At 51.0% G+C, this 24,678-nt stretch overlaps 1 protein-coding gene across 5 annotated transcripts in view; it reads right to left on the reverse strand.

The window, feature by feature from the left end:
* Nucleotides 1-24,678, reverse strand: part of LOC142301144 (junctional adhesion molecule-like) — an 85,743-nt gene that overhangs the window by 49,942 nt on the left and 11,123 nt on the right. For all 5 annotated transcript variants that reach the window (XM_075342169.1, XM_075342168.1, XM_075342167.1 and 2 more), the window contains exons 2-3: nucleotides 13,742-14,074; nucleotides 11,934-12,014 (exon numbers count right to left, since the gene is read on the reverse strand). In XM_075342169.1, coding sequence (XP_075198284.1) covers nucleotides 11,934-12,014; nucleotides 13,742-14,074 — 414 coding nt within the window. The remainder of the gene's footprint in view (nucleotides 1-11,933; nucleotides 12,015-13,741; nucleotides 14,075-24,678) is intronic.

A 24,678-nucleotide genomic window follows, 5' to 3' on the forward strand; every position in this document is an offset into this window, starting at 1 on the left:
CCTACACACCGGATAGGTACACCGAAGCTACACTAAAAATCCTTGTTGCCTTCCTCCAGGGGCTGATGTCCACACCAGGGGGTGGGCCAGGCGGTTGGCTCCGCCCACCGAGGAGTTCACAGTCCTGGAGGCGGGAAAACCAGGCAGTTCAGTTTAGGGAGTTCAAAGTGAGAGGAAGGAGAAGGAGGACAGTGAGAGTAGTGACAGAGAAAGTGAGAGTTGAGGAAGCCTGAAGTTGGTCCGGGTGTGTGCCCCGGACTGAGACAGCAAGGTCAGCAGACGGCGGTGACCGTCTGCAGGAGAGGCTGATCGGAGGTTGCCAAAAGGACCGTGGATGGGTGGTGGCCCGGCGGTACCGGAACGGTATATGAAGAGAAGCCAGCACCATTGGCAGGGGCCTTTCGGATCCCGGCAGGGCTGGGAGTCGCCGTGAATTTGCCAAATCCGTCAGTGAAGGGGACCTCCTGGGTCTCCCAACAGCTAAGTCCCGATTGAGGGCAACGGTCCAACCGTAGGATAGAGACACCGCCACTGCCAGGGCACCAGTTTCTCAGGGCCAGCACCTGCGGGCAAAGAGGGGCTCCTCCGGCCCATATCCAAGCCGGGGAGCGGGTTACCGGTTGGAACCCATCGCTACCAACATTTCATTAGGTGCAGGGACAGAGACCGTCACCGTCAACTACCGGGGAAAAGCAACAGCAACCGTCCGTGGGAACCGTCTTTCCAGCCATGTGTTTTACCAAGAACTGTGTCACCGTCTCAGGCTGAGTGAGTACGACCGTGCCGTGAGGCACAGCGCTGCCCCCGCGACCCTGCACCTCACCGGGCCCTGCACCGGCCCTGCCATCCCTCATCCCCCACCTCATCACTGGGACCCGGGACAACCACCCCCTACCCACGGAGGGGAGAACTAACAACTTTGCTGCTCCCTGTCACCGCTCCCGGGATCCCCATACAGAGCAGCGGTGGTGTCCACACAATCGCCACGACCGTGGGTGGCGTCACGGACAATAAACTATCCCAAAAATCAGTCCCCTTTTCACTCACGGGCGAGGAGCGTCACTCGAGTCCCCGGGATCCGGCCCATCGCAACATCTGTCTGGCCCCTAATTATAGAGTCCCTACCACCAACACCTGTCTGACCCCTAATTAGAGAGTCCCTTACCACCAATATTTATTTGGCCTCTACTTATAGAATTCTCAACCACTAACATCTGTATGGCTCCTAATGATAGAGTCCCCGTGACCACCACCATATGTCTCGTCCCTAATTATAGAGTCCCCCAATCACCAACAACTGTCTGGTCCCTAATTATAGAGTCCCTCGATCACCAACATCTGTCTGGCCCCTAATTATAGAGTCCCCTACCACTAGTATCTGTCTGGCCCCTAATTATAGAGTCCCCGACCACCAATATCTGTCCGGCCTTTGCTGTTCTCCTATTTCCCTCCTATCTACAGCAGTTATTTTCCTGGTTGCTAGGAGCAACGTCCTGCTGTAGTGATCCTAGTCCTAGGCCTGCAGCCCCAATATCAGCCAAGCAGGCATATTTACTAGGTTGTGCCAAATGAGAACTGGGCTCCCTGACACTTTTCTCCTCACCACTTCTTTTAACTATTACCCATCTACCTGCTTCTGGGTCCTGACGTTCTCTTCCTCCACCCTCCTCCATATCGCTGGCCCAAGCCAGCACTGCTCAGTGTGTGTTAATCTCCTATCTTAGTTATCTCAGGTTATTATATTGTGTCTTTAAATTTGAAGTCTTGTGTTTTATGGTAAGACACAAGGGTCTCCAAACCACAAGGAGAAAGTTGGCTTCACGATTGGTATGGCACTGTTTTGTCTTGTGTCATGTGGGACCATAACTAGGCAGGATTGTGAATCCGTGATAGATTGGCTATACAGAATGACCCTTCTTTATAAGGTCAAGTTGGGCTCGTGGTGATTTGTTAGTTAACTCACTAGCGTTATTGCCGGTAGAGGATGTCCATGAGGAATCTAGGGCCGAGGCTGAGTTTATCCAGTTTGGACAGTGGATTACCACATCTTGGAGGAGCTCTGTGAGGTAGTCCCGGCACCAATAGTGCAGGCATTGTGGAGGTCCTCCAGAGTTCTAGTCCCAATACTCCTTAGGAAGGATAAAAGCACATGTACTGCCTAGAAATATCCAAAGGACCACCAGAGCTAACAGGTTGTATAGTTGTGTTATTAAGAAGTTGTCCGCAGTGGCTGAGCCCCTTGTCCGTAGACGTGTCATGTTTATGCCTTTTTATGGTGGTTCGTGCTTTATTTCTGAGCTCTGAAGTAAGTTCTTTTTTTTCTGACCATGTGAAGTTTTGTAACACAAAGGAACACTTCTTCACCTTCTATACATGTAGATCCTGTCCCACGCTTTTTTTGTACCTGTACTGCCCATATCATACATATAGTCTTGTATACTACTATTTAATGTATTTTAGATGCTACGATGCAGCGTACTATAAAAGGCGCCCCATCAGAAAATAGAAACAAAAATTCTACTACCTTAAAATATTAATGTCCTGATGATGACTAGGGACAGGCTCAGGGCCAGCTTTTTTTTTACCATCTTAGACCATGCACATTACGTTTTTTTTTCCTTTGGGCATATGAGGGGTTAACTCCCTCTTCTGTTGTAGCAGCAGACTTCTCAGTTCTGCTCAGCTGTCTGTGGTTGATTACTTCCGGCCTGGATATAAGACCCCTGCCTCCTGCAGATGGTGCTGGTTACTCAATTCAGTCTGGAGCTAGGCCTGGTGTCTTGAGAAGTTGGACGTTGCTGTTGCTGCTAGTATTTGTTGCTGAGTTGTGTGCAACTACCTTGTGTGTTCAACAATCTTGTGTTACATTTACCCTTTACTTTGATTATACCACCCTGTGCACCTTTTTGTAGTTCCCTTGTGTGAGTCTTTGATGTGCGTGAGTTACAGTTCATACCGCCGTCTGTTGTTCTTAGTTGGTGGGTTTTTGGGCTCTCCGTCCCGGTCTATCCCCTTGGGTGGTGGGTTGTAGAGGAGACATTATTATATCCATGCTAGAACAGGAGATAGGGAGAGGCTCGGGGCTCAGATGTTGCTATCTTCAAGCGTAATTCCAGGTTGATGGTAGGCTCAGGACACTCCTTTAGCTTGAGGGTAAGCGCAGGGGCCCCCCCCGTCCAGTCTCTCTCCCTACCGGTCACGCCTAATGTAGCGCCCCGAACCCATCAGGGCACTACTAGGTACTGCATCCTGTCTAAGATGCAGGGCCTACCCCAAGGGACCTGGAAGACCAGTGCTGGTACCACCAAAACACATAACAGCCCCAGTTTCCACTCCCCATTAAGAATGACTGACTAGTCGGGATGAGATGGCCGCCCAGAGGTGGAGCCAGTCCAGACCACTAGCCGACAGCCCGGTGGGAGGGGACAAGTAGACACAGACAGACACTCAGACAAGAAAGTCCAGTAGTTGAAAGTTGAAGGGGACGGACGTGTCTCCAGACGAGGTCGTGAAACAGTGACCTAGGTGGCAAAGGAGAGTGGTTGCCAGAGAGGGTACAGCCAGGTACCTCTGGAACCAGAGCACCGACGGGGCACAGGGCCCTAGGTCAGGCGACAGCTTCAGGCAACCTGACAAACACCTGAACAGTGAGGGGACCATCACGGATCTCACTGACCTAAGAATCTGGGGACACCTGCAGTAAAGATTGAGCCAGGGACTGGAACAGAACACTGACCCTACAGGGTTCGCACTGCCCGCCGTACAGAAGAGAGACTGCAGACAGACAGTAAGGGACCCACAAACACTCCAGGCTACGTGGTCCCACCAACCAGTGAGAGGTGCCAGGGAAAGAGACTACCAGGTCACCATACCGGCACTGGGACAAAAGGGACCAGGGGTCTGAACCAGCTGTCCTCAGTGGTAAAGCACCACACCACCGTGAGTAACACAGAAGTTGTACTGCATCCCCACCGTGTGGTCTCCCTTCTTTCTGCGCTGGATCCCACCATTCACTTCCTGGGGCCCAACCCTACTTGCGGAGGGCCTATCATCCAGGCTTCCATTACCATCAGCCCCAGACTGTGCAGCGGCAGTTCCACCACCATAACCGCAACCCGCAAGTAGCGTCACAATACAAACTCTTTCATCTCCCCTGTACATAATCCCTTTTAAAAAACGTCCCCAGGGTCACGGCACCGGGCATCGGCCATAATACAACCGTGACACAGCATCCCCATACATATACGGCCTGGGACCGAGTACCCCATAGCCCTTGGTGACACACTAGCATGACAGTTAATTACCATTTTGGCTTAGGGAAACCATTCTGTAGGCTCTAATTTTAACTTTAAGTCGGGCTTTGCACGTTGCGACATCGCAAGCCGATGCTGCGATGTCGCATTCGATAGTCCCCGCCCCCGTCGCAGGTACGATATCTTGTGAATGCTGGCGTAGCGAAAATTATCGCTATGTCAGCTTCACATGCACTCACCTGCCCTGCGACCGTCGCTCTGGCTGGCGTCCCGCCTCCTTCCTAAGGGGGCGGGTCGTACAACGTCACAGCGACGTCACACGGCAGGCGGCCAATCAAAGCGGAGGGGCGAAGATGAGCAAGATGTAAACATCCCGCCCACCTCCTTCCTTCCATATAGCTGGCGGCAGCAGGTAGGAGATGTTCCTCGCTCCTGCGGCTTCACACACAGCGATGTATGCTGCCGCAGGAACGAGGAACTACATCGTACCTGTCGCTGCAGCGTAATTATGAAAAAGTCGGAGCATGCAAGGATGATACGATAACGACGCTTTTGCGCTCGTTAATCGAATCATCTAGGATTTACACAGTACGATGTCGAAAGTGACGCCGGATGTGCGTCACTTTCGATTTGACCCCACCGACATCGCACGTGCGATGTTGCAACGTGCAAAGCCGCCCTAAGTCTAGCCATAACCTTTATCCTACACCACGGCTTTGCCAATTGTGGCCCTCGAGAGCCTGTGACTGTCTGGACGTGCTGGGAACTAGTTGAAGACTATTAGTATAGACAGGTATAATAAAAAAAATAATAATAATCTGATTATAATTTGGTTTGATCTCCCCTTCTCTTCAGCTTCCCTACTAAATAAATTACAAAGCAGATTTTATCACATATCTTTTATTACATGGAGGTATTTCGGTTTTTCACATCTCACGTTATTTCTGGTCACTTCATGCTGTTGAGAGAGGGAGATATGACATCATACAATGTTAGGGGATTGTTACTTATGTGATTTACTAATAAATAAGGTGGTTTAAATTCCTGGTCAGTCCAGGAGGCGGAGTCACTAAGTCACATGCTCATACATAGGACTTCCCACTGGACTTAGAACCCCACAGTAAGGCGGGCTTTGCACACTACGACATCGCAGGTGCGATGTTGGTGGGGTCAAATTGAAAATGACGTACTTCCGGCATCGCATGCGACATCGTAGTGTGTAAAGGCTCGATGATACGATTAACAAGCGCAAAAGCGCCGTAGTCGCATCATCGGTGCAGCGTCGGCGTAATCCATGATTACGCTGACGCGACAGTCCGATGTTGTTCCTCGCTCCTGCGGCAGCACACATCGCTGTGTGTGAAGCCGCAGGAGCGAGGAACATCTCCTACCGGCGTCACTGCGGCTTCCGTAGGATATGCGGAAGGAAGGAGGTGGGCGGGATGTTTACATCCCGGTCATCTCCGCCCCTCCGCTCCTATTGGCCGCCTGCCGTGTGACGTCGCAGTGACGCTGCACGACCCGCCCCCTTAATAAGGAGGCGGGTCGCCGGCCAGAGCGACGGTCGCAGGACAGGTGAGTCCATGTGAAGCTGCCGTAGCGATAATGTTCGCTACGGCAGCTATCACAAGGATATCGCAGTTGCGACGGGGGCGGGCACTATCGCACTCGGCATCGCAGCATCGGCCTGTGATGTCGCAGCGTGCAAAGTGCCCCTTAGTTAACACAGGAAGATTTTCTCTAACTTCACCCAGTGTCATGGCGGTGTCAGGTCTTGATCAGATTGCTGATTCTGACACTCCCCTGAGAGATTCTCTAGTGTCTGGGAGCAATGCAGGCAGACTCAGGCATCAACCTGCTGTGTGCTAATTCATAGGCAGGCTAGCAAGAGTTAATCTCTGCTAGTCTGCTTGTTTGTCCTTTTGATCACCTCTTGTGAGGAAGCCTATTACATCTGCTCTCCGCCTATATATACTGGCTGGGACCTTCCTCCTATGCCAGCTATAGCTTGCCTTAGTTGGTGTGGTGTCCCAGACTCTGTGGTGCTTGTAGTTCTTGCTGCTTTGTGCAGTTGTGGAGTTTAGCCCAGTTGTATTTTGTAGATTCCTTCCTGCTCTTGTTTTCCTCCTGAATATCTTTTTGTCCTACCCTGTGTGTGTTTGTGTGTGTGTGTGTGTGTGTGTGTGTGTCTGAGGTTTGGTTTTCCCTTGTCCATCTATATCTGTGTTTAATATCACACTCCAACCCCATCCTTCCCTGGTGAGAGGGGGAGGGGGGAAATCAGACTAGGTCTGATCAGGAGCAGGGCCAGGAATGGGACTCAGGCGTCTCCACCATTAGGAGTACCCTTGAGTTAAGGGATAGCATAAGGCCCTGTAGCGTGAGGGACAGCAGAGTGGTTGCTATCGCTCATTATCATGACATGGGTTGAGACATAAATCTCTAATATCACAAGTTTAACTAATTTTTCCCCCATAAAACTATATATCAATCTACTTAGCTCCTCTTGTTCTGTAACATGCTGCAAGGAGATAGGAGGCCATATTGAACCTGACAGATCTACTAAAATGATTGTGATACCTGGTTTATTAACGTTTTACTGTGAAAGATTCTTCGTGATCGGGGTCTTAATCTTCATCATCAGGACATTCTTCAACTGGAAGAGGATACAAAATAATGACATCACAATGCAAAATATATCCATTACATGTAGGGGAAGCAGAAGTCATAACCCTTCCCCATAGACTTTAGTGGTGGTTTAAGGATTGGGATCACTCCGGATAAAGTTGATAAAACAGACCTGTGCCCATCCATTACATATAGGGGAAGCAGAAGTCAGAACCCTTCCCCATAGACTTTACTCGTGGTTAAAGGACTAGATCACTCTGGATAAAGTTGACAACGCCGACCTATGCCCAGCTCAGGGCTGGAAAAAACAAAGCAGGATATTGTCACACAGGGTGTTGCTCTAAACTCACCGACTGTCATGACGGCATCAGACATTATTCAGAGCACAGACTCTGACACTCCTTACTATACTTTCTCTAGTGCTTCTAAGTTGCACAGACAGGTTCAGGTGTTGTGAATACATTTTTCAATTCGGAGCTCCCTCTTGTGGTCAGTGTTGGCGGTGCAGTTGATGTGTGGAATGGAGCGACACACCTGCAGAGGACTGGCAATCGGGGTCTGACTGGGTTATTTAACTTAGTAGCTTTCTCTTGTTAATGGCCGGTGGTACTGTTATGATTCAGGGATCGGGGAGGATCAAATAATGCGGAATCCCAAACGGTAACAGAGTGGCTGGAAACTTAACAGACTGCAGACCTAATCCTGACACACAACTAACAGTAGCCGTGGGGCGTGCCTACGATGACCTGGACGCCTCGTCAAAGCCGGAGAACTAAATAATCTCACAGATAAAAATATAAGAAAGCTAATCTGCCTCAGAGTAGTCCCCAAAGATAGATAGATAGCCCCCCACATGTAAAGGCTTTGGTGATATAGAAAAACACAATACAAAGCCAGAAAGGACAGATTTCAGCAAAGGTGAGGCCCAAACTATCTTTATAGAAAAGGATAGGAAAGAGCAACTGTCTGCAGCCGTAAAAAACCCTAATAAATACCAGCACTACTGATATGTAATAATCCTGAGGTTACTAAACGTCTCCTCCACTGTACCAGCAGTCAGATGTTACTGGAATCCAAAAAACACTAATACAGATGAGGGACTGAAAAATACCAAGCATGACAAAACACAAATCTTGCAGAATCATGGAGCTAAGTATACAGACACTCCCAGCAGGGAATGATCCATTCCACCACAACTCCACACAGACAAAATAGGAATCATGCATAGTATCAAAGCAGAACAACAATAGGTGGTAAACAAATAACAGAGGTACATGACCACTTATCTGAGGGAAGTTCTGGAAGTGAGTAGAGTTGCAGAATGTCCTGGAAACACAGGAGCAATTGACCACCAGCAAGTAACAAGAGAAAGCTACTAAGTTAAATAGCCCAGTCAGACCCTGATTGCCAGTCCTCTGCAGGTGTGTCGCTTCTATTCCACACATCAACTGCACTGCCAGCACTGACCACAAGAGGGAGCTCCGAACTGGAAAACGTATTAAATTAAACATTGACAAATCCCCAGGGCCAGATGGCATTCATCTACGAATATTGAGGGAATTGAGCTCCGTAATCGACAGACCGCTGTATCTCATCTTTTTAGACTCACTTGTAACAGGGTTGGTGCCTCAGGATTGGAGGATTGCTGATGTGGTACCGATATTTAAGAAAGGTAAGAGGATAGATCCAGGCAACTACCGTCCAGTAAGCCTGACATCAGTAGTATGCAAAGTTTTTGAGGGCATTTTAAGGGATGACATGCAAAAATATGTTACAGAAAATAATATAATAACTGACAGACAGCATGGATTCATGAAAGATAAGTCGTGTCTAACTAACCTGTTGGGGTTCTATGAGGGGGTAAATGCAATCCTGGATATTGATAATGCAGCTGATGTGATTTATTTGGACTTTGCAAAGGCATTTGATACTGTACCACATAATAGCCTTATACTAAAGCTCCAGAAGCAAGGACTGGGGGAAACTATATGCAACTGGGTAAGGAATTGACTAAAAGATAGGAAACAAAGAGTATTCATAAATGGTACATTCTCTAAATGGGCCATAGTCAGCAGTGGGGACTGTAGGGATCTGTGCTGGGTCTGATTCTTTTTAATCTCTTTATTAATGACCTTGTGGATGGAATTGATAGTAAAGTGTCAGTCTTTGCTGATGACACCAAACTATGTAGGATATTAAAAACTGACCTTGATAGTACAATATTACAATAAGATCTGGATAAGATGTCAGAATGGGCAGATACTTGGCAAATGAGATTTATTGTTGCTAAATGTAAAGTAATGCACCTAGGACGGAGTAATCCTATAGCTGCGTATACATTAAATGGAAGTAAACTCGGGACTACAGAACAGGAGAAGGACTTGGGTATTCTCATTACAAATAAGCTGAGCAGCAGCACTCAATGTCAGGCAGCAGCTGCAAAAGCAAACAAGATTCTAGGGTGTATAAAAAGAGAGATTAGATCCCGTGATCCCAACGTATTGTTACCCCTCTATAAATCACTTGTAAGGCCACATCTGGAATATGGGATCCAGTTTTGGGCTCCACATTTTAAAAAGGACATTCAGAAGTTAGAGTCAGTTCAAAGGCGGCAACTAGACTATTACAAGGAATGGAGGCCTCCCATATGATGACAGGTTGAAAAAGTTAGATATGCTTAGCTTAGAAAAAAGACGTCTCAGAGGAGATCTCATTTATATGTATAAATACATGTGTGGTCAATATAAAGGACTGGCACATGACTTATTTCTTTCAAAGACAATACTAAGGACCAGGGGGCACTCACTGCGAGTGGAAGAAAAGAGATTCCGACAGGAAAACAGGAAAGGGTTCTTTACAGTTAGAGCGGTCAGACTGTGGAATGCCCTACTACAAGAGGTAGTAATGTGAGATACTATAACAGCTTTTAAAAAAGGGCTGGATGATTTCCTCAGTACACACAACATTGTTGGTTATAAATGATTAAGTGACCAAATGTAGAACTGGTGGAGGAAGGTTGAACTAGATGGACCTAGGTCTTTTTTCAACCTAAGTAACTATGTAACTATGTATTCACAACATTCAGGCGTCGACCAGCTGTGTGCTCATTAGTGATCGGACTAGCAGGAATTAATTTCCACTAGCCTGCTCGTTACCTTTTGGATCACATGTTATGGGAGACCTATAATAGTTACTCCATTCCTTTTTAAGAAGGTGGAATTTGTCTTCCTAGGCCAACTATAGCTTTCTGCTACATTGGTCTGTGTGCAGCTATTTTCCAGTCTGTTTATTTATTGTGTGCTGCTTGGTGTGCTGTGGATTACCTCCTGTCATCTGGTTATTTCCTCCCTTCTCTTTGTTTTCCTCCTTATCACTTGTCTGATTACTTTGTATTAGTGTGATGTGTGAAAGAGTTTTGGTTTTCACTGTTTGTCTATCAATGTTGGTGTTTATGTTGCACCCCTGACACCATTAGGGTGCTACAAGGTTCCCCACAAGGATGCAGAGCCTACCCCCTTAGGGACCCAGAAGCCCTGTGCCGGTACCAACAAAAACCCAGGTAATCCCAGTTTTCCCCAACAATCCCCCATACAATGGTACTTCGCTAGGGTGGGACCAATGGATGGCCGCCTAGAGGTGGAGCCACTCCAGTCCACTAGTTGACCAGGTGGAAGATGCAGACTGTGGAGAGTCAAGACACAGGAAGACAGTAGGCGCAGAAAGAAGTCTGCAGTGAAAGGGAGCAGACGTGGTCAGACTAGAGTTGACAGTGAAGTGTGAGTGTGTGACTGAGCAACGCCTGACTCGGGTTGACGGTGACCTGGTACCCAGGAGAAGTGGTTGCCGGTGGAGTACTCCTGGAACTATGCTCCGAGAGGGTACAGGACCTTAGGACAGGAAAGAGTTCCAATCCAACCTGTTAACACCTGCAGAGCAAAGGGGACCATCAAGGACCTTGTTGACCCTAAAGAATCTGAAGACTCAGTAGCAAAGAGAGAACCGGGGACAGAACCAGAGACTCCAACCCCACAGGGTTCACGCTACCATCAGGCGGACAGAAGTGGAAATACCACAGACTGGGGACCCCCAGTGTTCTATACCACGGGGACCCACTTACCAGAGACAGGTGCAGGGGAGGAAGGTACCAGAGAACTAGACTGGCACTGGGACGAAGGGGACCTGGAGGCGAAACCAGCCGGCCTCGGGCAACCAGTTAACATCCCAAGTGAGTAAACCAGTTGCACTGAATACCTGTCTGGACTTCTTCTCCTGACGCCCATTGCACCATACACCCGCTGGGGCAAAACCCTGCTTGCGGAGGCACTACCATACTAGCTGCTAATACCACCAGCCCCAGTAGAGACATTCTGCAGTGGCGGCTCCCTACACTTAGCCGCAACACCTCAAGTGGCGTCAGGAATAAACTTTATTCACCAATCCCCTGTAATTATCCCCATTACAAAAAGGGCCCAGGGCATGGAACTGGGTAATGGCCACCATCGTAACATTCCCAAGACGTACACTGCCCGGAACTGAGTACCCCATATCCCTGGGTGCTACATTTACACTGAAATAAAGAAAAAAGTTCAGCTCACCGAGTTGCTGTTCACCGCTGTCTTTGTGGACCTAGCGCAGGGAAAGCTTGGCAGCCAAATATACGATACAGGAAAGAAGTCCAGCGCAGTCCTCAGAATATAGACTTTAAAATCATCAATATTTATTTGTAGAATCCAATAAAAGCCATAGAGTATAAAGCGGTCAGCAAAAAATATCTGTATCCCCTGTATTTTTTGCTGACCGCTATTATTCTGAGGACTGCGCTGGACTTCTTTCCTGTATCCTACATTTACACTCTCCTGTCCTGGCCTCCCCCCGGGGTAGGAAGGGAGGGGATACTAGATCAGGGTTGGTCAGGAGCAGGGGTAGGAAGGTGTCCCATACATTGTCACCTTCAGAGGTATCTCTGGGATCAGGGACAGCTAGGGCTTCCCTACCCTGAGGGCCAGTTTAGGAGCCCCGGTCGTCTGTTATCCCCTGTCACACATGACCTACTTGTGCTGAACATGTTATCCTCCGTAGTCACAGAATGATGATCTGTAGATGCTGTAGTTACTGAAAAAGGTCCACCGCCACCTAAGAAAACCTAAGAATTATTATAAATAGCACACATATCTTTAGACTCTAAAACATTACTAATACAGTAGCAATATCACTCAGCACTCAGTAGATATACCGTAATGTTTTATTACATTTTCAGCAATTTATAAAGATTACACAACGTACGTTTTGGCCTAACAGCAGCCCTTCTCCAGGAGTAGGACCACAATTGGAACAAAACTATGATTATTCTTCTACTATTGCTTTGCCCTCTTTATTCTTTTTGTATTTTCTTTTACAGACATGTTACATGGATAAAGGGATGGTCCGGGAACTCACATTATTACCGAGTTATTATTTTTATTGCTGATATATCCAATGAAGTCATTTGTTTGCATTCACCTCTGCCACACATTATACTTCTTTGATTGAGGTACCATATTGATTTTAGTTTATGGTAGTATTCTGCAACCTCTGGGCCTCTAGAAGTCAGGAAAGGCTTGGAGTTGGAGTATCTAGTGGTGGGTGAGCGTGCTTGCCACTGTTCGATACTTGATTGAGCATTGGGGTGCTTGGGTACGCTCGGTACTTGGCCAAGTATCATGGGTGCTTAGATGTGTCATTAATGCACAATCCGATACAAAGAGTCGGCTCCCTTCAGTAAATGACGGGAGCCGGCACCCCAGTGAGAGCCGCTTGCAGTCTCTGAATGGCTTTCACTGGGGGTAAAGTCAATGTATTCTGATGCTGTGTGAAAAAAATAATTAAAAAAAGCCCACCCTTCCCCGGAAATGCTCTGTTTATGGCCGGCTGTATGGGGGCAGAGAGCCAAACTGCCCAATAATTGACTTCCATTATACTCGTTACTCAAGTCGAGCCCGTCAGAGCGTCCGACCAGCTCGACTCGAGTAAAGGGCACTAGAGCACTTTTGTGCTCGCTCATCATTAGTAGTTTCATATTGACTGAATTGCCAAATGTTGTTGTCCCCTGGTTTTTAGATTGGGATCCTAATCATACACCAAAATTGAAACTGCAACACCAAGAAGAAAAAGGCATGGAATTATGGAAATCGCAGGATGGATAGACACGTTAATGATTTGAAAATGCTGAAAAACGTGGAAAAATTGAGGTTATTAATGGCCGCTTGAAGAACCTTCTGCCATGGAATTCTTCAAAATCCACTGCTGGCAGCTCCTGTGTAATCACCAACCAATGACGTCCCAGATGTGCTAAATGGGAGACAAATCTGGAGATGCTGAAGGTCATGGTAGTCCATTTAGTACCACACAAGCTGCTCACAGTAGCAGAAGCAACATGCGGCCTGGCATTGTCCTGCTAAAAAATAGCTCCTTAGAGACTTTGAAGAAATGGCCACATCACTGGTTCTACCACCAAATTACGTTGCCTCATGAAGGCCTCCTTTGAGTCCCATATTTCCATGTTTGAAAATATTTCATTGTTGAGGAGTGTAGTTGTTCTAAATTATTACTAGTAAGGAAAGGAAAAGCCAACTGATTAATGACCCAACCTTGCTCCAAGGCAAATGGCATTGGTGGTTGTAGAGGATGACAATTGTGACATTTCAACTTCCACAACTAGACATCTTATATTCCTAACTAGAAGAGCCTCACAGTTTGTAATTGGCCTAATTCCAATGAAGTTTGTCTTTTCTTAGGAAACCTGCAGCTGACCTACTCCAATGTTGACTTCTACAGTATATATACACCTAGATTCATATGAGTGATGATGTGACATATCTCACCATCTTGTATCCTCAATTCCACCTCCGTCTTCTCATCATTGAATGGTCCATGGATCTCCACCCGGCAGCAGTACGTTCCTTCATCTTCTTTGGTGACCCTGGTGATGGTCAGGGACACGTCTCCCTGACTAATGTTCCCCAGTATATGATATCGGTCAGATTTCCTCTTGGTCACTCTTTGGCCATCAGTCGAGATGATCTCATCACTACACTTAGATTTTGGACATGCGCCTCGTCCCCAGCACATTGTGGTTGTCTCGGCGGTATATTTGCAGGGTAATACAACGGTGCCATTCAATGATACAGTCACCTGCGCCACTGGAGCCACCAGACCTGCAAATCGAGAAGACAATATAAAAATGTATATGTGGCGCCCTGGACAAGCCAGGTCGTCACAGTAACAACAACATCGCACCCCACACCCCGGCTAGGCACATCAAAGCCAGACAAAATCCTTGTTGCCTTCCTCCAGGGGCTGATGTCCACACCAGGGGGTGGAGCCAGGCGGTTGGTCTCCACCCGCCAAGGAGTACACAGTCCTGGAGGCGGGAAAAGGAAGTCAGTGTAGTTTGGAGAGGAGTGAGATTTGTTCCGTAAGGGAAAGTGAGAGGAGTGTAGTTTGGAGAAGTGGAAAAGGAGCAACTGACTGACCGTGTCCAGGTGCGTGGCCCGGGCACCGACAGCAAGGTTGGCGGACGGTGGTGACCATCTGCAGGAGAGGCCAATTGGAGTGGACCGTAAGGACCGGGGACGGGCGGTGGCCCGCCGGTACCAGATCGGGAAACAAAGAGAAGCCAGCACCGTTTGGCAGGGCCTATGGACCCCGACCAGGCTAGGAGTCGCCGATAGAAAGGTCAAATCCATTAGCGAAGGGAACCTCTGGGGTTTCCCAGCAGTGAAGACCCGATAGAAGGCAACAGCTCAAACCGTGAAGGGAAACACAGTCACCGCCAAGGCTACAGTTCCCAGGGCCAGAGCCTGCGGGCAAAAGGGGCTCCCTCAGCACACATCCAAGCTGGGGAGCGGGTTACCGGTGGGAAGCCATCAGTACCAACAACGTTCTAAAGGTGCAGGGAAAGACGGGTACCATCAACCTACTGGGAGCAGAAACCACTGCAGCCGTCAGTGGGCTCCGTCCATCCAGCCGTGTGTTTTACCAAGGACTTTGCATTCATCATTGGCTGAGTGAGTACTACCGTGCTGTGCGGCACCGCGCTGCCCCCACGACCCTGCACCTCACCAGGTCCCGTAACCCACCTGCCATGCATCCCTCCCTCACCGGGCTCCGGTACAACCAACCCCCCCTACCCACAGAGGGGAAGAAACCAACATCCAAGCTGCTCCCTGCCATCGCTCCCGGGATCCCCGTCCAGAGCAGCGGTGGTGTCACAACCTCACCACAACCGTGGGTGGCGTCACGGACAATAAATCCCCAAAACCAATCCCCTTTTCACTCACAGGCGAGGAGCGCCGCTCGAGTCCCCGGGATCCGGCCCGCCGCTCGAGCCACCGAGCAGCCAGCAAGCAAGCAGTAGCAAGCGCCGGACCCGAGCAGTGGGTGAGCGCAGCGTCCCCTCCCCGCCCGCGACAACTTGGCGTCACGAACAGGATCTTACCGCTCTGCCGTCTGGTAGAGGTGCGCCTTGTGACCGCCGGAGGTGTCCGGCCGAAAATTTTGAGAAGCCGCCATCTTGGGCGCGAAAAATCCCCGCTCGAGCGTCTTCCCGAGCAGTGGAGGCGCGAAAGCCGAAACCCCACCCCTGTAGAGGAGGAGCCGGAAAAAGACTAAGGGGGACGGAAACAAGATGTCTGCGCCCGACGGAGCCGCTGGAGGAGCGGCGGTCGCGGCCGCAGCGGCACCCGTAGATGGAAATGGGCCTGCCCAGGTCCCGGCCGCACTGGCGGGGGGCGCCGCGGCCCCAGCTCTCGCTCAGGTGATGCCGTTCTCCTTGCCCTATGTGCCCGGAGCTGCCTGGCTGCCGCAGTACGATGGGAAACCTGACGCGTTGCAGGTCTTCTGGAAGAAGCTTAGTCCGCTAATAGAACTGTACCCACTGACTGATAAGCAACGTGCAGTGCTAGTGCTGGGGCAGCTAACCGGCGCGGCTGAGCAGGAGGCGGAGACCTGGGCCGAGGGGGACCGGTCCTCTGTAGCCACCATCTTTGAGAAGCTGCAGACTGCCTTTGAGACCCGTACCGGAGCTGGGCTGCGGATGCAGTTTTATCAATTCCGGCAACGGCCCGCGGATAGTATTCGGGACTATGCTTTGCACCTACAAACCGCCCTCCGCACATTGAAGCGGGTGGACGCCATTAACGGTGCGGACAGCAACAAAATGTTAGTTGAACAGTTCGTGCAGGGGATGAGGTCCCCAGAAGACCGCAAACAACTTCGGCTGTGGGCCCTAGAACACCCTGATGTGGACTTTGCCGTGTTAAAGGAACGGGCCATTAAAGCTCTGCAACCCCCAGCATCAGAAGTCCCTGAGACAGCCCCATGGCCAGCTGAGATGGCTCCCGTTGTGGTAGCCACTGCCCTCCCAACGCCTCCGGTACCTACAGCCCCAAGCGGAACGATGGAGGAACTGGCTGCCCACATCCGCCGCATGGATGGGGACCTCGCCAAGATCCTCGCTGCACTCCAGCCTCCGACCAGATCCCAGCCCCCGGCGAAGATGCAGCTCGCCGACAGCCCCGAAGACGTCCCCTGGATGCAGCGTAGAAGGGCCAATGACTCACGGTATGGACCTCCGATTTGTTACAGGTGCAGCAATCCCCGCCACTACTCCCGACGGTGTCCGTTAAATGAGCAACCCCTGGGGCCACGGGCCAATCCTCAGGAGTAGAACCCCGTGGCCCCCCAGACTGGCGGGACCGGTACATCGGAGCCCGACCCATCACCCCCCTGGCCGTGGACGGCATCCCGCTGATGGCTCTCCTGGACACTGGATCTCAGGTAACCACAATACCATACACACTGTACCAATGGTATTGGGGGAAGGACAAACTTGCCCCCCCAGATGGCAGCATGACACTGATTGCCGATGATGGACTCCTATTGACCCAAGTGGGGTACAAACAAGTGGCGATGACTGTGGGACGAGCTGAACTGCAGCACCAGGGAAGGATTGTGATCATGACCCGAAAGTGGTACTAGGGACTAATGTGATGGAGCACTGCATGAGTGACGTGCTGACCCTACTGCAGCAGCTGGCCGCCACAGCAGCGGGGAGCCAACAGAGAGCTGTGCAGCGTGAGATCCGGGCCCTGATGTATCGCCAGCATGTGAACTCGACAGGAGGAGAGATTGGGGGAGTGAGAGTGATGGATGTAGCCCCCTTGATTGTGCCTCCCAGGAGCGAGATGATGATTTGGTGCAGGGCAGCGGTAGGGCCCCAAGGGCGAGACTACCCCACGATGATAGAGCCCATGCCCTCCGAACACTGGCCCACAGTAATGGCCGCCCGAGAGGAGAGTGCCCATGAGGGTGCTGAACTGTGGGGAGGAAGAGGTTAGGCTTCCCCGGTACGCTACCCTTGCCAAGTTGCTCACTCTAGATCCCCACACTATCCACGAGGCCGTTCCCCCGATCTCACCGCCTACTGCCAGTCCTCACCCATCCTTGGGGGAGTTAGACGAGTGGTGTCGAGAGCTACACGTAGGCACTGACGATACCCCTAAACATCACAAAGAAGGGGTATACAGGGTGGTACGGGAGTATGAGCGAGTTTTTAGCAAACATCCTCTAGATTTTGGGCAGATTAAAGGGGTCCAACACCACATCCCCACCGGTGAACACCCCCCTATTAAAGAGAGGTACAGGCCTATTCCCCCCGCACACTACCAATGCGCCAAAGACATGTTGAGGAACATGAAAGAGGCGGGGGTTATTAGGGACAGCTGTAGTCCCTGGGCTGCCCAGTTGGTGCTGGTTAAGAAGAAGGACGGCACCATGCGGATGTGTGTGGACTACCGGAAGATTAACCAGATAACGCATAAGGATGCTTACCCTCTGCCTCGTATCGAAGAGTCCCTGGCCGCGTTGAGAACCGCTAACTACTTCTCTACCCTTGACCTCACCAGCGGGTACTGGCAGGTGGCCGTGGCACCTGAAGACCGAGAGAAGACTGCCTTCGCCACTCCTATGGGGCTCTGCGAATTCAACAGCATGCCGTTCGGGCTGTGCAACGCCCCCGGAACCTTCCAGCGTCTGATGGAATGTTGTCTGGGACACCTAAATTTCGAGACCGTCTTGCTGTACTTAGATGATGTGATTGTGTACTCACAGCCATATGAGGCCCACCTGGAGCACCTGGCTGAGGTGTTTGCGTCCCTTGCCAAGTATGGAATGAAGTTGATGCCCTCGAAGTGTCATCTGCTGAAGCCCAGAGTGCAGTACCTTGGACATGTGGTGGGTGCGGAAGGTATCGCCCCCGACCCCGAGAAGATCACTGCCATCCAAGACTGGGCGAGACCTACCACAGTGAGGGAAGTGAGGCAGTTTCTGGGTCTGGTGGGATATCACCGCCGCTTCATCAAGGGGTACACGAAAATGGCTGCCCCCATGCAAGACCTCCTCGAGGGACAGACCAAGGGTGGTAAACCCCTAGGAGCCCCGTTGGTGTGGGAAGAGAAGCATGAAGAATCCTTCCGCCAGTTGAAAACAGCTCTGACCGGAGAGGAAATCCTAGCGTACCCCGATTACAGCCGCCCATTCATCCTCTACACCGATGCCAGCAATGTGGGCTTGGGGGATGTTTTATCCCAGGTCCAAGACGGAAGAGAGAAGGTGATTGCTTATGCGAGCCGAAAACTCCGACCGACTGAGAGGAACCCTGAGAATTACAGCTCTTTCAAGCTTGAGGTCTTAGCGCTGGTGTGGGCTATCACCGAGCGGTTCCGCCATTACCTGGCAGCGGCCAAGTTCACCGCCTACACAGACAATAACCCACTAACCCATCTAGATACGGCCAAGCTGGGCGCGTTAGAGCAGCGATGGGTGTCCAGGTTGGCCAACTCCGATTTCACCATCAAGTACCGGGCCGGCCGTACCAACGTCAATGCCGATGCACTCTCCCGGATGCCCCACCTGTCAGAAGAGGGGCCTGAGGATGACGACCTCGAAGAAATCGAGTTACCTGCGTTTCACCGCTCGCTGACTGAGAAGGTGCATGTCCATCAACAACGGGTGAACCTGGACCCGCTGCCCAGCCAGGAGTGGCAAGAAGCTCAGGACCAGGCACCGGCTGTCCGCCTGGTCAAGACCCTGGTGGAACAGGGTTCTGCTGGAATAGACCCTGCCGCCCCTGCCGAAGCCCAACGTCTATGGCGAGAACGGACCCGGCTGTACCTACACCAGGGGAAGTTGTATCGTGAGCTGATTAATCCAAAGACCCACGAAAAGATTCGCCAGCTGGTGATTCCCCAGGCTAACGTGCCCACCGTCCTGCAAGCATATCATGATGGGGCTGGGCACTTCGGGTGGAAGAAGCTGGAGATGTTGCTGAGAGAGCGGTTTTATTGGAGTGGGATACGGGAATCTGTGGAGGCCTGGTGCCGAGAATGTGGCCCCTGCGCATTGAGAATGAAGGACGAGGCCAGCCAGCTGGAGCTGGTTGCCCTCGACCACGTAAAGCTCACCCCCAGCCGAAGTGGGTACACCTACGCTCTAACCATTGTAGACCACTACTCAAGGTTCATGGTGGTAGTTCCAGTTAAGGACCTAACCGGCCGTACCGCCGCTAAGGCATTCCAGGCTTATTTTTGTCGACCGCATGGGTACCCCGAGAGGGTACTCACTGACCAGGGCCCGGCCTTCGAAGCAGAGGTATTTCAGGAATTCTGCCAGTTGTACGGCTGCAAAAAAATCCGGACCACGCCTTACCATGCTCAAACTAATGGTATGTGTGAAAAGATGAACCGCTTGGTCCTGGGCCTCCTCAAGACACTACCGCTGGAAGAGCGGAACCTGTGGCCGGAGAAGCTACCTGACCTGGTCGATATGTATAACAAGATTCCTTCCAGCTTTACGAAATGCACTCCAGCCTACCTGATGAGGGCTCGTCCCGGCTGGCTACCAGTGGATTTAGAAATGGGCTTGGAAGCCCCAGAAGCACTCCCTTCGACGGCTGAATGGGACACTCGGCGGAGGACACAGTACCGCCAGGTCCAAGAATATGTTGAAAAGAACTTGTGCCGGAGTCGGGAACAACAAGAGCAGTGCTTCAACAAGAAGGCGCCAGCCGGTCCCTTCCAGCCTGGGGATGTAGTGCTGAAGCGTAAAAGAAGGACCCATAAGCTGGATGATCAATGGGAGAAAACCCTGTACATGGTACAGCCCACGGGATGGGAGAATGGGAAGGCCTACCAGATCAGCCGTGACCAAGGGGGGACTCTGGCCACGGTTTTCCGAGACCATCTAAAGAGATGCCCACCAGTATTGAGGGGAGCGGCTGAAGCACCAGTTCCCAGGCCGGCAGAGAAAGAAAAAGAGGTAATCCATACCGTGATGGGTGATTTCCCAGCAGATTGGCCTACGCAGAACGGCGCGGTGATCCTTCCAGTGATACTGTTCCCACAACCCGTGGATGAGGAAGTGATGGAAGTGATTGACCATGAGCCAGTGCCCAGGGATGCACCTGTACCCAGCTCCCCTACGCCTCCGCCTGCCCCACACGATAGCAGGGAGGAGGAACTAGTTGTTCCCCCTGCCCCATTGCCTACCACTGACACTGGGCCCCGAAGGTCCACCCGTCCCAACCTAGGTAGACCCCCACTTAGGTACAGGGAAACTACTCTTTAAAGGGGGCTTTGTGTGTTAAGTATAGCGTTAAGAAAGTTTAAAAGTTTTGAATGATAAGAAGAGTGATAAGTGAATCAACCGAAGTTTATCTGATTTGCAACTTTGATTGAACCGGCCGCTGCCGGCAACTGGTCCCCGTTGGGACCCCTTGCAACCGATGCGTAGAAACCGCTACGGACAAGCCCTAGAACTGGCAGGGCAACCACAAACTTGTGGCCTGTAAATAAAAATGTTGGCTTTAACCGTAACCGCCTCCGGAGAGGCAGGTTTGGAGGATGGGCCTGGAGGGAACGGATGGCCTAGGCCCGCCACTACCACAACCGGTGGCGATCCTCCAGGGGTTCAGGGGTCCCCATGGACGCGGGTCCCCTGAAAGAGACCGTAACCGCTCGGGCAACTTGGTTCTGGACTGGGGTCAAGGGGTGCTGCCCATTTGCTTAGGGGCAGCATCAGGCCCAGGTTGTGTGGGCGGGAGAGAGCAGAAGCCGTAACCGTTGTGTATTAAAATGTTTGTAACGTTAAAAGAAATGTACCTCCCGTTATGGGAAAATTGAAAAATGCTTACATGTTTACCGTTTTTTATCTTTTTACAGTTAAAACAAAAATAAAACCGGTGATGGACGGTCTGCATTTTTCTAAGGGGGAATGTGGCACCCTGGACAAGCCAGGTCGTCACAGTAACAACAACATCGCACCCCACACCCCAGCTAGGCACATCAAAGCCAGACAAAATCCTTGTTGCCTTCCTCCAGGGGCTGATGTCCACACCAGGGGGTGGAGCCAGGTGGTTGGTCTCCGCCCGCCAAGGAGTACACAGTCCTGGAGGCGGGAAAAGGAAGTCAGTGTAGTTTGGAGAGGAGTGAGATTTGTTCCGTAAGGGAAAGTGAGAGGAGTGTAGTTTGGAGAAGTGGAAAAGGAGCAACTGACTGACCGTGTCCAGGTGCGTGGCCCGGGCACCGACAGCAAGGTTGGCGGACGGTGGTGACCGTCTGCAGGAGAGGCCGATTGGAGTGGACCGTAAGGACCGGGGACGGGCGGTGGCCCGCCGGTACCGGATCGGGAAACAAAGAGAAGCCAGCACTGTTTGGCATGGCCTACGGACCCCGACCAGGCTAGGAGTCGCCGATAGAAAGGTCAAATCCGTTAGCGAAGGGAACCTCCGGGGTTTCCCAGCAGTCAAGACCCGATAGAAGGCAACAGCTCAAACCGTGAAGGGAAACACAGTCACCGCCAAGGCTACAGTTCCCAGGGCCAGACCCCGCGGGCAAAAGGGGCTCCCTCAGCACACATCCAAGCTGGGGAGTGGGTTACCGGTGGGAAGCCATCAGTACCAACAACGTTCTAAAGGTGCAGGGAAAGACGGGTACCATCAACCTACTGGGAGCAGAAACCACTGCAGCCGTCAGTGGGCCCCGTCCATCCAGCCGTGTGTTTTACCAAGGACTTTGCATTCATCATTGGCTGAGTGAGTACTACCGTCCCGTGCGGCACCGCACTGCCCCTGCGACCCTGCACCTCACCAGGTCCCGTAACCCACCTGCCACGCATCCCTCCCTCACCGGGCCCCGGGACAACCAACCCCCCCACGAGCAGCCAGCAAGCAAGCAGTAGCAAGCGCCGGACCCGAGCAGTGGGTAAGCGCAGCGTCCCCTCCCCACCCGTGACATATACATAAAATGAAGGCTAAAATAGGAGCAATTTGTCATAAATGATCATTGGCAAATCCATGGATTTTCACATGGAGAGGACTTGGTCATCTGCTGATGATGATGTACCCATGATTAGGCTGCACCACCATAGTTGTTATCAGGGTTACCGGTTAGGGGCCCACTCTGATATTTTGCTGAACTCCTAGCTACACCTCTGGACCCCAAGGACTATTCCATGTTGTCCCCCCACCAGGCCTGGTATGATGCCTGTACCTTACCTCCAGGTGTATGGCCTTTGCCTGTTACACTTGTGTTGTATTACTTGATTTGATATTCCTTGTTGCGGGCAGGGGGACAGACTGCAGCAGGGGGGCTGGGCTGCTCGAGATGCTCGGATCCGGGGCTGTTGCGGTGGCTCGAGGGGAAGCCGGATCCGGGCCCAAGCACCTGTCTGTTCAAGTGAAAGAAGGGGGGTTTATATATATAGGGGAGGTTTGTCAGTGACGCCACCCGTGGTGTGCGGTGATTGTTGGTGACACCGCCGCTGCCGCTGGAGGTGATGCCCGGGACCGATGGAGTGGTGCAGCTGGATGTTATCCCCTCCATGGGTTGGGGAGGTGTTGTCCCGGGGCCCCAATACAGGTGGGATTGGTGCTGCAGAGCTCAACTTGCAGGGTCGGACCGGATGGTGCTGGTGTACTGACAGTTCCTGAATAACTACAGCGTTAACTACTACAACTAACTACTACATTAGAGCGGTTGGATTCATTGCTACCAGGAAGAGATTCCTGGTAGCAATGAATCCAACCGCTCTAATTATCAGTCCCTTAGATAACTGTATGATTTTACTCACTCTACCGGCTTCCACAGTTAGTGTTAACTCAGCCCAACGATGACTTGTAGGAAGACAAGGAGAAACGCTGTAGTTTTCTTCTAGAATCTTGTATTAAGTACAAAGTAAAGGCAGGTGAAAAGGAATAATCTGTACAGGGTTGCAGACATGTGTCTTCAGCAATGGTTCCTCTAGACTAAACTGAAGGAGAAGGGAGGGGCTTTCTATACAGAAGCCAACTAAGGGAGGTACATAGGGACAAACTTCATACAGTCTAATCTACCTAGTAACAGTAAGGAATTTCCTGATAGGAGGAAAAATATGCAATGCAAGAATTACATACAACAGGTTGTTCCCATTCATGGGACACAACACTCCCCGTCTGAAATCATATGATTTCACAAGTCCTTCTACGACGTAAGGAGTCGATCCTGTCCCTCGATCTCACGAAACCTGTAACGAGAAAAGAGACAAACACAAAAAATGCAACCGTAATGCACTGAATTCAAGTCCATGCTTTGTTGATGACGCATTGTCCTTGCGTAAAATATGTAAAAGTAGAAAAATGTAAAAAATGAATCCAAGTTCAACAAACCCATCTTCAGATTGGGGAAGCCGCAAACATGCCAACTCTTTCTCCAACCCAATAATCCAACGGTAAGGTTTTAATCCAAAGGAAAAGTTCAAGGTTCAATTGGACACGGACAGTTGTGTCTCTGTACAGCAGGGGTAAGGAAAGGTACGCTCCCCGCCGTGGCAGTGTCCAACGACAAAGTTAGTTCATGTAACGTCCTCCTTTGGTAAAAGTAGCACGAGTTCGGTGACTGGACGAATCACACACATGTGCCAGCTGTGGCATGTTGAAGACTTGTAGTCGGTGAAACAGTGAGCAGTGTGAACAAGACAAGCTACGGCTCGTACCTCAGATGACCAACTTGAGAAGCGCTCGAAGCGATGAGGTCTCAACTTCTGTTCTGATGTCACTGAAGTTTAGCGAGCGGAGACGACCGGTCTAATTTCCTTGTCGGATTCTGGTTCCACCAGCTCGTACATGTTGCCGACGTAGTTATCGCAGGTCTCCTCGTATAAGATACTTGGAGGTGTCAGCCACATTTTGTCGCCGAGTTTGGACGCAGCAGTGAGTCTCGTTCCTTGGTCAGCTGGGTTTTGTTCGGTGGGAATGTGGTGCCACTGTTCAGCATGATCTCTGCTGAGGATATTTTGCGTAATCTCAACAAAGCATTTCTCCATCTCTGGTTGTCTTTCCAAAGTGCGTTTTAGAGAGGAAGACCTTGCGGTTGCTTGCTGGGAGTTGTTTGGCAACCTTGGCCTTGGAGACCGAAAGGGTAATGGGGCTACCCAACTGTTAGGGCGGCTTTGCACGTTGCGACATTGCACTTGCGATGTCGATGGGGTCAAATCGAAAGTGACGCACATCCGGCGTCGCAGTCGATATCGCAACGTGTAAAACTTTTTTGATACGATGAACGAGCGCAAAAGCGTCGTTGTCGTATCATCGCTGCAGCCTCCGACATTTCCATAATGCCGGTGGAGCGACAGGTGCGATGTTGTTCCTCGCTCCTGCGGCAGCACACATCGCTGTGTGTGAAGCCGCAGGAGCGAGGAACTTCACCTTACCTGCCGCCGGCTGCAA

Source organism: Anomaloglossus baeobatrachus, chromosome 4, assembly GCF_048569485.1.
Source record: "Anomaloglossus baeobatrachus isolate aAnoBae1 chromosome 4, aAnoBae1.hap1, whole genome shotgun sequence".
Lineage (NCBI taxonomy): Eukaryota > Metazoa > Chordata > Amphibia > Anura > Aromobatidae > Anomaloglossus > Anomaloglossus baeobatrachus.